The sequence below is a fragment of the Sphaerodactylus townsendi genome, linkage group LG04 (genome assembly GCF_021028975.2).
Source record: "Sphaerodactylus townsendi isolate TG3544 linkage group LG04, MPM_Stown_v2.3, whole genome shotgun sequence".
Lineage (NCBI taxonomy): Eukaryota > Metazoa > Chordata > Lepidosauria > Squamata > Sphaerodactylidae > Sphaerodactylus > Sphaerodactylus townsendi.
Window position 1 is genome coordinate 12,592,851 of NC_059428.1, and position 16,750 is coordinate 12,609,600.

The 16,750-nt window shown below is 48.5% G+C and overlaps 1 protein-coding gene across 4 annotated transcripts in view; it reads right to left on the bottom strand.

The window, feature by feature from the left end:
• LOC125430912 (disks large homolog 2) overlaps window positions 1-16,750 on the bottom strand; it is a 149,891-nt gene that overhangs the window by 18,652 nt on the left and 114,489 nt on the right. For 2 of the 4 annotated variants that reach the window (XM_048493271.1, XM_048493270.1), the window contains exon 5: window positions 1,470-1,569. The exons of the other annotated variants lie outside the window; for them this stretch is intronic. In XM_048493271.1, coding sequence (XP_048349228.1) covers window positions 1,470-1,569 — 100 coding nt within the window. The remainder of the gene's footprint in view (window positions 1-1,469; window positions 1,570-16,750) is intronic. 4 annotated transcript variants of the gene reach the window in all.

The following is a 16,750-nucleotide window of genomic DNA, read 5'->3' on the forward strand; positions in this document are numbered from 1 at the left end:
CGCACAGTCTGGATTCGTGCTCTCGTTTGGAAACAGTGTCCTGTGCTTGGCCTTCCGCCCAAATTCCCACCAGGTTACGAAACGTTTTAGTTCAAGAGAGAAAGCCCGCATTTTTCAGGGGATGCGTTTTTATTGTTTTTATCAACCTGTTTTCACCGGCCGAATATATTTTTTGTTGTTTTCTCGGGTGTCTTGTCTTTTATCGGCTCAACTTGTTTCTCTCGCTTGCCGGGACTGTTTTATCATCTCGGCTGTAAGGCGCCTCACGCGTGTGCCGCAGAGGCAGCGCACAAATTTTCGAAAGAAGTTAAGAAAGACGGAATTGTGCAGGGAACGAAGAAAGAAAGAACGATACAAACATACGCTTGGGGGACATAACTGAACAAAATTAAGGTGTTCTTAGCGGCAACGTGTGATTCTGTGATTCACGTTTCCTGGAGCCACACAGCAGTTGTGGGGAATGTCTTCTAAGGGGGAAAAAAAGTAGAATCGGAGCTGGATTGCACTGACATGGGTGCCCAACTTGCTGGCACGAGTGGCGAATGCACCAGTAGAGGGAGCAAAGAGGGTGGCAGGTGGGCGTTGCATGGGCTTTCTGGGGACACAGACAACTGTAGTTGTCTTCCACGGAGCTTTCAGCCCAGGAATGCCCCAGGCATAACCCCACCCAAAAGCCCAGTTTGGGCTATGGGGGCTTTTGAGGTAGCTTTCCAGATCCTCACTGCTGTGCCTCCTGGAAGTGCCCAGGTAGCAGTATGGCAGTGTGGCAGCAGGGTTGTTCTCAGCTGCCCGAGCCCTTTGGATTGGGCTGATATCTAGCAAAATAAGAAGAGTTTGGATTTATATCCCACCTTTCTCTCCTGTAAGGAGACTCAAGGTGGCTTACAAGCTCCTTTCCCTTCCTCTCCCCACAACAGACACCTGGTGAGGCAGGTGTGAGGCTGAGAGAGACCTGAGAGAACTGTGCCTTGCCCAAGGTCACCCCGCAGGAATGTAGAAGTATGGAAACACATTTGGTTCACCAGATAAGTCTCTGCCACTCAGGTGGAGGAGGAGGGAATCAAACCCAGTTCTCCAGATTACAACCCACCTGCTCTTAACCACTACACCACGCCGGGTCTCAGAAGCAATTGTGGCCACTAGAAACCGAACAGCATGGGCTTTCTCTTCAACCAAAATTTGAGACTTGGTAATTGGAACAAGGAGTTTAAGTATCTGTTTTGCAAATTCAGTAATCGAGAATGCATCAGTCAATGGTTACTGCTTTAGTTTTATTATGAGGGAAGAATATAAAAGAGGAAATGGAGCTGAATCCAGATTGCTGTTGAACACTGGTCACAGTAGTAATGCCTCACCTGTCCTGACACTGACTTTTGTTTGCCTAGGTGTGTGTGTGCGTGGTGGGGTTCTGGTGTCATGCGTTTCACCCGTGTGCTGCATTGTGACAACGCCTCTGAGCATTTACTTACGTTCCGGGTCACTCGTTTCCTGCTCGCTCAGCTCCTTGTTCTTGTAGAATGGAAATTTTCGTGAAAAGATGAAGTTCTTTTTACGCTTGTCATTGAATGACTGTGAAGGAGAGAAGGCACGGGGGGGCAAAAAACAGGGACGTCTAATTGTTGTCACACTCATGCTGACAGAAACGACTCGTTTGTAAAAGCGGGAGAAAACCCTGCGAGCGACTCGGTCCGGTTTCGTTTTCGTTGTTTCGGGAGAAGCAAACCAAGCAAGCAGATCAGAGCAAAGGAGGCCGGGGCTCCGAAGGTCCGGCTGAAATGGAAGACGGCCTCCAGTGTAACCCTGAACCACGTGAGATGCTCATTTCTAACAAAACAGCGCTCATCTTTGAAGTGCGAACTGAGCACTGCCTGGCGGATACTACAATAAAGTGAACACAATTGGGTTATAAGCTTTTGAGAGTCACACTCGCCTTTGTCAGAAAGATTATGCCCCTCAGATCTTGTTGGACACTAAGGGGCTACTGGACTCAAATTTAGCTGTGCTATGCCTATTCTCTAAAATTATCACATTGCAAATGAAGGGCCCCTTCCACACACGCAGAATAATGCCCTTTCGATCCGCTTCCAATGCACTTTGCAGCTGGGTTTTACTGTGCACAATAGCAAAATCCACCTGCAAACCATTGTGGAAGTGGATTGAAAGTGCATTAATCTGCATGGGCGGAAGGGGCCAAGGAGGTTTGTGGAATCCAGTAGCTTCTTATGCTCTCTGTTCAGCATTGTAATGCTGACGCACATGTGTGCTTTTTGAGAAAGCCTCATGAAAATGGACTTGCTGGCAGAAGTTAAAACCAGAAAAATAGTGATAGGCAGGTGCTACACTTAGAATTTTGGCTTAGCCTTGGTCCGTTTAAGGCAGTGATGGCGAACCTTTTTGAGACCGAATGCCCAAATTGCAACCCAAAACCCACTTCCGGCTTTATCGCAAAGTGCCAACATGGCAATTTAAGCCTTGAATAACTCGAGGTTTTGGTTTGAAGAAAAACAGTTGGCTCTCCAAAGTGCGTTACTCAGGAGTAAGCTTGGTGAAGCAACCATGCAACGCTTCGAATGGGTGAATCATGACCCTAGGAGGGTTTACTCAGAAGCAAGCCCCATTGCCAGCAACCGAGCATACTCCCAGGTAAAGGATCATGCCCTTTGAGGCTAGCCTATAGATGTTATTGATGATATTGGGGGTGATTTTCCACCCCCCATGATGAACTCTGTGCACGTGTGCCCACAGAAAGGGCTCTGAGTGCCACCTCTGGCACCCGTGCCATAGGTTCGCCACCGCTGGTTTAAGGTTAGATCTACCCCATTGGGCCCAGCGCACATTGTGGCCAGACTATATGACCCCAAAGTCTTGGCTCTGAAAGCCCTGGCTTTGAAGACCTGTGTCTTCCCTGGACTCGCCATGTGCTTCTGGCACGGTTTCTCTCTCTGCGTGCCTCAGTTCTTCATCTGTAAAAGTGTCTTAGCTCATGGGGACTGCAGGGATGGCAGATACAAAAGGGACACTAAGGCACTATGCAAATTAAAAAAGGTAAAAGGTAAAACATTGTCCCCTGTGCAAAAACCGAGTCATTACTGGCCCATGGGGAGAGGACACATCACAACGTTTACTTGGCAGACTATGTTTACAGGGTGGTTTAGTATTGCCTTCCCCAGTCACCTACATTTTACCCCCAGCAAGCTGGGTACTCATTTTACCAACCTCAGAAGGGTGGGAGACTGAGGCCCTTTCCCCACTTACCTTTGTCCAAGGGTTGCTGTGTGCAATTCCCCTAGCGTCGTTGCGAAAGCATCCCCATGGCTGCCCGACCCGAGCTTCCCCACAACCCCGCGCCCTTTGGCCTTAAAACCAGGGATGTTCCGCGCTGAGGGGGCGCGACAGCGTCAGGGCAGCTGTGCTGTCACCACCCCTCTCGTGGGGAGTGCTGGGGGACCCCACGCTACTCACCTCAAGTAGCGCGGGGCTTAAGGTAAGTGGGGAAAGGCCATGAGTCAATCTTTTGCTAGCTACCTGAAACTGGCTACTATTGGGACTGAACTCAGGTTGGGAGCAGTAGGGCGATACTGCAATACTGCAATACTGCAGCTTACCACTCTGATACGGAAACGGTGGTGGTGGTTTTTGAAGCAGAAATTCAAATGTGTAGCCATGTTGACGGGTGTGCCATGCCAATCCAACACGCTCTGGCTTGGATGCAGTTATAGTCAGGTTCACCAATACTGGCCTGGTGGACTGTTATATTGCAGAAAGAGATATCTAACACCATTCTCCTGCAAGGGTGCAAACGGAGATCCCATTGGGAACCAAATGCACATTGCTATGCAGACGTCAAGCTGGACATTATCTGCATGTGTTTTCCCAGTCCAGGAAGGAAGTGGCATGCGATCTCCTTGCTGCTTATCTCACTCGGTGGAGCTGCTTATAGTCCAATGCTTATACTTGTCAACGACTTCTAACCATGTTGTATCAATGGGAAGGATTAAACCCAAATTAACCTGCATATCTTTGGCCGTTTCTGCACGGGAGGATAACAGCGCCCCAGAGATGGTAAAAACACCATCTCTGGGGAGGTGTTCGCAGAGCTGGCACTGCTGCATTGCAACAGCGCCGGCCTCGCCACCCCCAAGCGGCGTGAAGACATTGCTTTTGAACCTCGCTCCCTGAGTGAGGTTTTTCGAAAGCGGCATCTTCCACCCACTGCCATGCGAACAGCAGTGGGTGGAAGCCACCATTTACCCCAAATGGCTCCTTACCTTCTCCTGTCTTCCAGCGCTCTGTGGAGGCAAGGGGACATGCCTCCTGGCCTCCATCGCTGCAGCCATTGCTCTGGCCACGGGGGCGTGTCATCTGGCCTCCACAGAGTGCCAGAAGACAGGAGAAAGTAAGGAGATGTTTGGGGACTGCGCAGCCTGTGCGAAGGCTGCGCCGTCGGCACCGCACCCAGCGGGACCTGCCATGCGAACAGTCCCGGGGGGTGCATCGGCATAAACTGGCCGTGCAGAAATGGCCTGTCACTCCAAAAAAAAGTCTGAGTCCAGGGGCACCTTTAAGACAAAGTTTTATTCATGATATAAGCTTTCGTGTTCATGCACTCTTCTTCATATTGGAAGAAGGATGCAAACCCACAAAAATTTACACCAAGAATAAAAGTACGTCGGTCTTAAAGGTGCCACTGGACTCAAATTTTGTTCTGCTGCTTCAGACCAACCCGGCTACTCACCTGAATCTGTTTTTCATTTCACTGGAACAAAAGATCCCACCTTGTCTTTTATGTCATGAGAATTGTATTTATGAGCACTGTTTTTGTTCTGAAAATGCAATGGCCTTTGACCCCAATCAATAAAGATACTGAACTTTGTGCCTAAATTTTTCCACCGTCTGTTCTGGAAGTATTCTACTTGACAGAAGGATTTTGAAAAATGTGCCCAGTTTAAGAAAGGAACTTTGTGTATCTTTTCTCCACCTAGCACAGTGGTGGCGAACCTTTGGCACTCCAGATGTTATGGACTACAATTCCCATCAGCCCCTGCCAATTGGCCATGCTGGCAGGGGCTGATGGGAATTGTAGTCCATAACATATGGAGTGCCAAAGGTTCGCCACCACGGACCTAGCACCAATCTCCTTCTTGGCCAAAACCGATGTTATGGTAGCCACACATGTCCAACCCATGGTAGCCAATGCCATTTTAGAGGAAAATGTAACCATTTAAAAAATGTCACAGCACAGAGGGAACAAGGAATTTTGTCCTTCCTCCCTTTCCATCTCAAGTGCTGTAACAGATAAAAATTAAACAGACTTTGGTCTGAGCTGATCGAGGTTTGGCTTTAAATTTAGAGTTGAAGATCAGAGAGAGCAGTGCATTGCGTCCGAAACTGAAGGACAGCCATCACTACTGGTATAAATATCCAGAGAAAGCCAATTCCAGCTTTGGAAGGGCCTCATTACAGGTGTCACCAAAGTTTCATTCCGCTTTTACATTGCAAGCATTAAAAAAAATTTAGTAACAGAAAACAAAAGGGGGAAATAATATACATGAAAACCTACGACCGTCTCCGCGGGGAATGGCTCAGGTGGAGAACCAAAGAGCTGAAATCACATGACTTTCATGCAGAAGCAACACAGAGAATTCATGCACATCCAAAATAAAGGCAGATCAAATGTCGACAAGTAAAGGGCTGAAAACAATTGGGGCTGGGGCGAGGAAGCAGCATGCGGATAACATGAATGGTCCGTAGCGTCTAATGGAAATTAAAATGTGGGAGGATTTGCTTTTCTATTGTTTTGTGATCACCTCCCCTGCCCCCCAAGTGAACCATTTGACATAGTAACATTTTCTGCTTCATGACATTTTGAAAACTAATTTATCCGGAACTGTCTTATTGCAGACATCAGTCAATACGCACGCACGCACGCACGCACGCACGCACGCAAATCACAAGGTCTGAATTGGCTGGTTATATCTTGTCATTTTTGGAACTCACACACACACACACACACACACACACACACACACACAAATCACAAGGTCTGAATTGGCTGGTTATATCTTGTCATTTTTGGAACTCGACAGGTTATCAGATTGCTGCATGAGCGTACCATCACTGCAACCATCATTTTATTCCAACCTTAAATGTGTTATCGTTAGATCAGTGCGTCCCCAACAATACAAGCTGCTGTTAAAAAGGGAAATGGAAAGCTTTTTTTGCCTTACTAAATAAGTAAGTTTTTCTGCTATCTCCAAGATGGGAAATTCTTAGATGTTTGGGGGTGGAGTAAGGGGAAGGTAGGGTACCTGAACAGGGTATAATGCCATTGTCGATCCTCCAGGACAGCCATTTTCTCCAGGGGGTGGGGGCTGTTTTCTATAGTCTGGAGTTGAGTTGTAATTCTAGGAAATGTCCAGGTTCCACCTGGAGGTTGGCAAACCTAACTATACTTTTTTTAAAAAAAATCTTGCAATATCTGCTTATGTTTGTAGCCAGAAACTGTCCAAATTCAGGCTCTCTCGGATGAGCCACTCAGCCTCCTATATAAAATGCAACTAGCAGCCATACCTGCCGCTTTTTGCCTGATTGATTTCTAGGTTGTGCGGGAGGTGACCAGCAAGTTTTCCCTACTGCTAGCTGCTGTGCGGTAAACAGCTGGTTGCTTAGCTGCTCCGTTTCAAACCTAGCAATTATCATTCCTATTTTTACAATGTATTTGTTTTACACAGAGTCACAGTTCTTCAGAGGCCTCTCAGCCTCACCCCACCTCACAGGGTGCTTGTTGTGGGGGGAGGAAGGGAAAGGAATTTGTAAGCCCCCTTGTGTCTCCTTACAGGAGAGAAAGAGGGGATATAAATCCAAACTCCTCCTCCTCCTCCTCCTCCTCCTCCTCCTCCTCCTCCTTCTCCTCGCCTCTTCTTCTAGAGCTAGTCATAAACATGGCCAGTGCAGAACACAGCGGTCTGCTTCCTGCTGGGCTTTAATATCTTCTGAAGCGGGGCCAATTACTATACAAGAGTTCTTTTGGAGGGAAGGTCATTTGGACATAATCTCAGCCGGCGTAGCTGGTAGACTCACAAGGGTTTGTGGTGGTACCTCGGGCTTATGGGCATCAGAGCTCCAGCCTTTCCTGGTGCCTGCCAAAGTGGGTGGAGCCAGATGTGCCTTTGCCCACCTGACTGGCCACTGCTGTGAAGATTTTTTTTAAAAAAACCCACCACATATTGCTTTTGGCAGGAGCTGCTGCCGCAACACCCGCATCTTCAGTGTATGACTGAAGGTAAACTATTTATAAGCAGCAAAATATTTCTAAAGAATCTGTTCACTTCAAAGGGCACCTAATTGCTGTAGATCTCATTGGTCAATACTCAGCAGGGGAAAGGCTGATGCTACGATATACGTTGTAGTGTTAAAGCATAAAGAAGAAGAAGAAGAAGAAGAAGAAGAAGAAGAAGAAGAAGAAGAAGAAGAAGAAGAAGAAGAAGAAGAAGAAGAAGAAGAAGAGTTTGGATTTATATCCCCCTTTCTCTCCTGTAAGGAGACTCAAAGGAGCTTACAAACTCTTTTCCCTTCCCCGCCCCCTCATAACAAACACCCTGTGAGGTAGGTGGGGCCGAGAGAGCTCAGAAGAACTGTGACTATCCCAAGGTCACCCAGCTGGCATGTGTCGGAGTGCACAAGCTAATCTAGTTCACCAGATAAGCCTCCACAGCGCAAGTGGCAGAGCGGGGAATCAAACCGGGTTCTCCAGATCAGAGTGCACCTGCTCTTAACCACTACACCACGCTGGGGATGTCTGGGCTGCTTCATGCATGCAAGACAATTTATGTGATTCCTCCATCCTGAACGGCTCTGAATTTCGTGAAACCGCTCCCCCTCGCCCCACAAAACTCCACTTCAAGCTGTCATGCTGACACGTTGACCTGTTCACACATGCCAGTCCCCACCGGATGAACCTGCAGGTCTCAACCCGCACAGGGTGTTGACAAATGAAGTGTCTCTCTTACCCAATCCCATTCACCAACGCTTCGATTTGGGGAGAGGTTTAAGACGTGTCTTGGCGATGCGGGAGCAAAGATTTAAATAAGCCAGCTATTTTTAAGTTCTCAACGCTTCCTGGCAGAAGCAGTTCCCTCTGGAATAGGGCGCACGCCATACCTCTGCATTTTTCGGTTCTTCTTTGCATCCCACAACATCAAACGCTTGACTTTCCAGAAGGCTGTACTGAGATCTTTACTACATCGCCATGGCAACAATATTATTCCGCTGCTGCGAGGGCCTAAATATATAGCGGGCAAATAACCGGAGGCATTGTTTCGAATTAAGCAAGGATCGAAGGGTTTAAGGCGTTTAGCCCGCTTGTGCGCAAGTCAACAGACAGGCAGGCTGCTCCTTAATCTCTGCTCCCATTGCAAACCAGAAGAGGGCTCGGTAGAAACTAACCCTGCCGTTTGTGCCCCTGTACAAGCAAACACAACAAGATATTGTCGAAGGCTTTCACGGCCGGAATCACTGGGGTGCTGTGTGGTTTCCGGGCTGTATGGCCGTATGTTCGTTCTCGCCAGCATTCTCTCCTGGCGTTTTAGCCTGCATCTGTGGCTGGCATCTTCAGAGGATCAGATCCTCTGAAGATGCCAGCCACAGATGCAGGCGAAATGTCAGGAGAGAATGCTGCTAGAACACGGCCATACAGCCCGGAAACCACACAGCACCCCAAAGACAACAAGAGATGCCACTTACCAACTTCTCATTGGTCCTCCTGGGTCCTTGCCACTGTTTGAACAAACAGTGGGTTTGTAGGGAGAGGGGGAAATAGCATGGCATGAGTAGCAATGTTATTTCCTGCCAAAAAAAACCCAGACATCACACTCTAGGAATCCCCCGGATCTCTATGGTCAACTATAGAGGTCGGTGGAATTCTTAGAGCATCACTGCAATTGTGGTGATGTCATTTCCGGGTTTTTTGGGAAGGTTTGGTTTCTTGCCATATCTGCCCGTCCCCACTGCCACTGGAGCCTTGAGCCATGACCCACAGTCTGAGAGATCGCTGCAACCCACAGGTGACGATTCAGAGCCGCCTCAAACCTCTCAGGTGTCATCTGACAACTGAAGACATGTCCACGTATTGCTGGGACAATTTGGCTCTATAAAAATGTGCTCCTCTTATTGTTCCTCCTAGTGATCTGATGACTCTACCAGGCATAAACCTAGATATAGGTGAATGCCAGTTGGTTGAATTGTGGGAAGGCTGATATAGCCTTAACTGCTGTCAACTTGGGGAAGTCCAGGGTCAACTCAAACCTCCCAGATTTTGTCTTCTTTCTTAGCAGTTAGGTGTTTTTTTGTCTTGTTCTTGGAGGACGTTCAGTTCCACATTCTCTTTTCAACATCAGAACATTTGCTGACCAAAGTTCTCAAGTTATGTTGCTGTACCTTTATGTGTTGTATTGGCCATGCTGGCAGGGGCTGATGGGAATTGTAGTCCACGAACATCTGGAGCACCAGAGGCCGGCCACTCCTATCTTAGTTGTTGGCTACAACCATATAGTAGGGTCCAAAGAGGGAATCAGTCCCTCCCCCTGGCCAATTCAAGACCATCCTAGAGCATCCCTGACTAGGGTTTATCCAGCCACTGCTTAAAGACTGACAGTGGGCCTTTCCCCACTTTTCCTTCTACCACCGTCGCTGCGCACTACTCACTGCGTGCGTCATTTCTGGCGCGCGCCCGGGCTTCCCCATGACCCCGCGCTCTGTGCGCAGGGTCATCAAAAGGCGCCGTTTTGAAGAGCGCCAGGAATGACGTGCGCTGAGGGGGCGCGACAGCGGCAGTGTCAGGGTGGCTGTGTTGTCGCCGCCCCTGTAGTGGGGAGTGCCGTGGGACCCCACGCTACTTGGCCTGAGTAGCGCGCAGCAGAAGGTAAGTGGGGAAAGGCCCAGTGAGTGAACTCTTGAGTCTGGAGAAGCCAACTAGTACTTTTGCTGTTTCCCAGTGGTGCAGCAACTTTGAGCAGTAATTCCAAGAGGCAGGAGAAAAGTGGGAAGTAGTCCCGCTGGCGGAACATTGTGAAAAGTGTGTGTGCGGGTGTATGAATGGAGGGGCGGCGGAGAATCCCAAGAGGTTTCAAAGTCACTTGGCACCACCTCCGCCACCTTGGCAAAAAACCGCCCACACTTGCGCTGCCGGAGAGCACAGTCATGCTGTTTAATCTGTCTCCAGCCTCTGCGCTGCTTGGAAATGCATCCCATTTGGAATCCTACACAATGAAAAATTTGACACATCCATTATTCTTTGGTAGCTCTCAGCCATTCTCCCCCCCTTTTGGCTACTAAATTTAGAAGACGGGGAAAGCTCCCTCCTCCTCCTTCGCGCAAGCCTTGACTCATACCTACGGATGTCGTAACTGTGAGTATTGCAGCGTTGGGATTAGCAAGGGCGGGTGTGAGGTTGACAAAGATCTGGGAGCACAACTAATTATGACACTCAGGACAATGGCAATGCCAGGACTCAATAGATAAGAACATAAGAACATAAGAACTAGCCTGCTGGATCAGACCAGAGTCCATCTAGTCCAGCACTCTGCTACTCGCAGTGGCCCACCAGGGAGATCACGTGCAGGATGTGAAAGCAATGGCCTTCTGCTGCTGCTGCTCCTGAGCACCTGGTCTGCTAAGATAGATTGGATTCTGATATCTCCCTGCATTGGCTAATGTCATATAGTTCCTGCATCTGTTTGTACATTCTTTTATTGGTCCTTTCCGCACAAATCTTCTATAATATTTCGATGCAGGTAATAAAACATTTTCTCCAAGAAGTTCTGAGTCTTTTTTACCTCCTTTGGTTCCCCAAAATGTTTTATTTGTGGCCTCAGAACTTCACGAATGCCCGTTTCAAACGATGCTTCAGTTGAAATGTTTGCAAGATGGCTTCATTTGTCTGTGCGATCTCTTTAAGACGTTTCCCATGCCTCTCTGCAGTCCCCAGACTTTCTCCTTGGTGCCATTTTCTCAGCTCACTCTGTCCCCCCCACCTGCTTATTGCTCCATTTCTGCTTGTTTAATTTTTTGTAGGGGGGGGCAGTCTTCAAAGCATCAACTATACGAGGAGTAGCCAATTGAGGGAGAAGACTGGGAAACTCTGAAGAATCAACTCTTCAACAAACTTTTTTTTAAAAAGGAAAAATCACAAAACGGCGGCCAGGAGTCATTTCGAAGGGGCGAGTGCAGACATTCCTCATAGTAAAGGGAGGGGATTGAAAATGTTTTTAAAAACTTTTCGGGAATTTGTGCAGAAAGAACCAATGCGCTGCAGGACACTTTGTTGCCAATCACCCTTTCACCATCAGTGTTAACCCAGTCTTACTTAACACTCAGGCCCTTTCTGCATGGACCAATAAGAGCGCCCTAGGGACGGCAAAAACGACGTCCCTAGGGAGCTGTTTGCATGGGGGCGCAGCTGCATCGCAGCCGCGCCACCCACGCTCTCCCCCAGCGGCGCGAAGCTGCTGTTTCCCAACCTCGCTCCCCGAGCGAGGTTTTTGGGAAACAGCAGCTTTCAATCGCTGCCATGCGAATGGCAGCAGCTGGAAGGTGCCATTCCCCCCCTTTCCCAAATGCCTTACTGTGTCCTCTGGCCTCCGGCACGTCGCACAGGCCAGGGGACATGCCCCCCCCCTGCCCTGCGACTTCCGAGCTGTCGCGCAGGGCAGGAAGGCATGTCCCCTGGTCTGTGTGATGCACCGGAGGCCGGAGGACACGGTAAGGCGTTTGGGGAACAGCGCAGCCTGCACGGAGGCTGCGCAGTCTTCGCCACCGCAACCAGGACCATTCGTGCGAACGGTCCCGGGGGGGGGGGGGGTTGAGTCGGCGTCATGTATGCCGACCCAACCCCCAGCGTGGCTGTGCAGAACCGGCCTCAGTTACTTATGGACATTGACCCTAACTAACCCTTCTAGGCAGCACCATCCCCAACCGCTATTGACAGGTAATGGTTGGCGACTTCTGCTTCAATGTATCTGAAGAAGTGTGCATACACTCATACCAAGGATAAAAAGCATAGCCAATATCAATATTGAGGGACTGGAGCACCTTCCTTATGAGGCGAGGCTGCTGCGTTTGGGACTCTTTAGTTTGGAGAGGAGACGTCTGAGGGGGGATATGATTGAAGCCTATAAAATTATGAATGGGGTAGAACATGTCGACAGAGAGAATTTTTTCTCTCTTTCTCACAATACTAGAACCGGGGGCATTCATTGAAAATGCTGGGGGGAAGAATTAGGACTAATAAAAGGAAACACTTCTTCACTCAATGTGTGATTGGTGTTTGGAATATGCTGCCACAGGAGGTGGTGATGGCCACTAACCTGGATAGCTTTAAAAGGGGCTTGGACAGATATATGGAGGAGAAGTCGATGTATGGCTACCGATCTTGATCCTCCTTGATCTGAGATTGCAAATGCCTTAGCAGACCAGGTGCTCAGGAGCAGCAGCAGCAGCAGCAGCAGCAGCAGCAGCAGCAGAAGGCCATTGCTTTCACCTACTGCATGTGAGCTCCCAAAGGCCTGATGGGCCACTGCGAGTAGCAGAGTGCTGGACTAGGTGGACTCTGGTCTGATCCAGGAGGCTCTTCTTACGTTCATAATACAGCAGCTGCCATTATACCCCAAATCATCCCCTGTGTCACATAACCCCACCCCTGCCTACCAGTTCTCAAGGGGGGTAGGCAACCTGCAGTCCCACGGTCCAGGAAAGAAGAAACTGCCCCTCCACTCTGGAATCAAAACAACCCACACTCCACATTACTGACAGAGCTACAACAGCAAGTCTCGAATGAGCCGAGAAAGCCTGAGAAGCAAAGCAGAAAAACATAAGCATAACCGGGAGGGGAATGAGAAGAGAAAGCTTCCCGTATCCTGAGACATGGCAGGATCAGACAGGGGCTGATCATGACAAAATGCCAGGTGGTTTCGGCTGCGAAAGCCTTCAACAATACGGAGCCAACTCTTGCAGATACAGGCTCGACCCATTCTGTATATCTCTGTAGAGCAGTGATGGCGAACCTTTTCGAGACCGAGTGCCCAAACTGCAACCCAAAACCAACTTGTTTATTGCAAAGTGCCAACAAGTCAATTTAACCTGAATCCTGAGGTTTTAGTTTAGAAAAAATGGTTGGCTCCGAGGCGTGCGTTACTCGGGAGTAAGCTTGGTGGTAGTTGTTGGCTTTGCTTTGAAGCAACCGTTCAACTCTTCCAACGGATGAATCACGACCCTAGGAGGGTTTACTCAGAAGCAAGCCCCATAGCCAGCCACCGAGCTTACTCCCAGGTAAAGGATCGCGCTTTAGTTCTTTGCATGAAAATCAGTGGGGTTTAACAGCGCTTAACAGAGCTACCTATACTGCTTCCCCAAAACTAGGTCTTAGGTTTAATGCTAATAATCAAGCCCTGCGGCCCAGGCCAGCCTAGATGTATGTGTGTGGGGGCGATTTCCTCCCCCCCCCAAACATGATGAACTCTGTGCGTGCCCACAGAGAGGGCTCAGAGTGCTACATCTGGCACCCGTGCCATAGGTTCGCCATCACTGCTGTAGAGCATTACTCATTTCTCTTTAAAGAACTATTTCCTGGGGGTTAGAACATTCCACACAATGAAATCTCTACTAGCAATACCGAGGCTCCTTTCTGGAGACACTGAGCGTAAAAATTCTCAATGGAATGAAAGGAGCTGGCAAATAATAGCGCTGTTTGACGGAAGGGGAAAGAGGCAGGTTTGATGACACAGCAGAGTGAACTTGGGCTGGAACGTCAGGCCTCCCCGCTCCCCCTCAGTTATAATGAGTCACGGTTATGAAGAAAATCACTCCAAAGCAAAGGATGAGTCTGCAGCGGAAACTTGGTGCTGGTGTGAAAGAATGGCCTCGGGAGGTGGGGGGGGGGGGGGGAACCTGCCAGAGCTGAAAGTAGACATAAGAAGGCCATTTCCCATTATTGCTGTCAAAAATACAACTCCTGCCACCGCACAGGCTTTGAAGTTATCTCCAGTGTCAAGAAGGGTGGGAAAAAATTGGACTCTCAAATGCCATGAATCCTGAGGAATGCCATATAGAAATATGGTCTGAGCACTGCATTGTACCACGGATGTGTATTCAGACAAATCCATAAGAACATAAGAACATAAGAACAAGCCTGCTGGATCAGACCAGAGTCCATCTAGTCCAGCACTCTGCTACTCGCAGTGGCCCACCAGGTGCCTTTGGGAGCTCACATGCAGGATGTGAAAGCAATGGCCTTCTGCTGCTGCTGCTCCTGAGCACCTGGTCTGCTAAGGCATTTGCAATCTCAGATCAAGGAGGATCAAGATTGGGAGCCAGAGATCGACTTCTCCTCCATAAATCTGTCCAAGCCCTTTTTAAAGCGATCCAGGTTAGTGGCCAGCACCACCTCCTGTGGCAGCTTATTCCAAATACCAATCCCACGTTGCGTGAAGAAGTGTTTCCTTTTATTAGTCCTAATTCTTCCCCCCAGCATTTTCAATGAATGCCCCCTGGTTCTAGTATTGTGAGAATAACAACAACAACAACAACAACATAGTGCAACTCTGTTCCTGCATAGAAAAGCTTCCTTGAATAATTCAGTTCTGCAGAGTTTGTGGAAAGCCAGAAAAATGGGAGCCTTCTCACCCTCTTCAGGCAGGCCATTTCATAAGATGGGGGCCATAACGTGTTGGGCAGTTGAAAGCACGTGTTGGGCAGTTGAAGATTTTGTCCATCTGCAGGTCAACACCTGCAAAAACCCTGCTCAGTTGAACAAAGCTTTTGTGGAAGAACACCAGTTTTATTATATATCCAAAAAAGACTTCATGGGTATTTTTGAGATATATCTGGCCATCTAGAGGGTGTCCGATATTATTTGGGGTACTGGGAAATGGACCCTGAATTTCATGAGCCAGAGTTTAAAGGCTGCCATGCCTTCTTTCCTTTAATGTTGTGTTTCTGTGTCTTCCTGGGTTCAGAAGTTGCTATGTTAGCTTGGCTTTGATTATGTCCTTTGAAATTGGTTTTGTTGGTCTTGTGACATTGTGTCCTTGGAGCGAGTTTGTGTTAGGTTTGCGATGAACTGTGGGGATTCAACATTGGTTTCAATTCTCGGGTTGTGCGTTGGCTCAGATTCTCTGATTTTATATTTGCTGTGCCGGCAGTGACATTCCTATCTGGTCAGGCTTGGTGGATTCTCTGGGTTGACATTGGTTGGATTCTTCAGTTTGACATCCGTTGTGGTGAGGCGGGCCATATTGTCCCACGCTTCTGCTGGGATTGTCTGGTTCTGCACTGGCTATTTGGGCTTGTTGGTTCTGTCTGCTTTGAAAGGTTTTTGCCCAGTCAACCTCAAACCAGTGGAGGAGGTAACACCAGAGGAAACCTCAGCCTCTGTGTCCTGTTGTTGGACCTCCAGAGGAACTGGTTGGCTGCTGTGTGAGACAGGATGCTGGACTAGATGGACTAGTTGGATCAGGATAGTAGCCTGATGCAACAGGATTCTTCTTATGTTCTTAAGAAGGCCTTGGCCTCTATGCTCTGTTGTTGGCCCTCCAGAGGAATTAGTTGGTCACTGTGTGAGACAGGATGCTGGACTAGATGGACCCTCACTGGTCTCATCCAGCATGGCTCTTCTTCTGACCTTGTGTATCATGGCTGGAGAAGACCTTAGCCTGGGATCTCGGAGAATTTCAGCCTATTCCAGTACTGAGTTAGATCAGGACTCCTTTCTGACTTAACACAAGGCATCTTTGTTTATGGTGCTCCTTGACCTCCACATGAACTTCCAAGTCAGGATTCTTTTCAAGTCTAATGAGCAAGAAGATCTGTAGGAGTCACAGGCCTCAGGGCAGAGAACTTCTCTCTTTACTTCCCAGAAGTTGAGACAGCTGGGTGTGGGCTAAAGTTGCCAACCAACCACAGTGGACTTCTGGATGGTGACACATATCAAAGACCCTTTTGTAGCCACCTCCCAGAAGCACCGGAGGTCTTTTTCTCTGCCCCACCTGTGATTCCACAATGTCTAATGTATTCCATTGTCTACCCCTTCACAGATGTCAACAGTTCTTCAAAATCTGACTTATTCTCGAAGCCAAGAGAGCACCGAGGCATCAATCAAAGCTGGAACAGCGAAGGAGGTTGCTGAGTGACAGACGGAACCCGGCAATTGCTAATGTCACCTTTCAAGTTCTCCTTTCGACTCAAAGGGCAAAGTGTTGATGGATTAATCTTTTCCTGTTCCCATTCAACGAGACAAAAAGTGTGATGCCATTAATGGAGCTATCTGAAAAGGAGAAAATAGGACCGTAGCGAAGAACCCGTAATTTGGAAATAGGTGGCCTCAAAAAAAGGAAAGTTGTCGGAAGAGGACAAGGTCGCAGGCACCAGCTTGCCTGGAAACGGTGCACATTGATGCTGGTACATGTTCCCCCTAGCTGCAAAAGTGTTGACGCTTTCTTGAGGAGTGAATGAAGTGCACTTCTAAGTGTACTTCAGATGAACCATCTGCCTATCATATTTATATCCTGCCCTGCCTTTAAGGAGGACTGGGCTGCATATGCTGCTATCCCAGAAGCAACAGGTTGAAATTAAATCCAAAGAGCTTCTGGGTAGACTTTAGGAAGAATGTCCTGACAGAGTGGTTCCTCAGTGGAACAGGCTTCCCCGGGAGGTGGTGAACTCTCCTTCTCCACAGGTTTTTAAATAGAGATTAAGAACA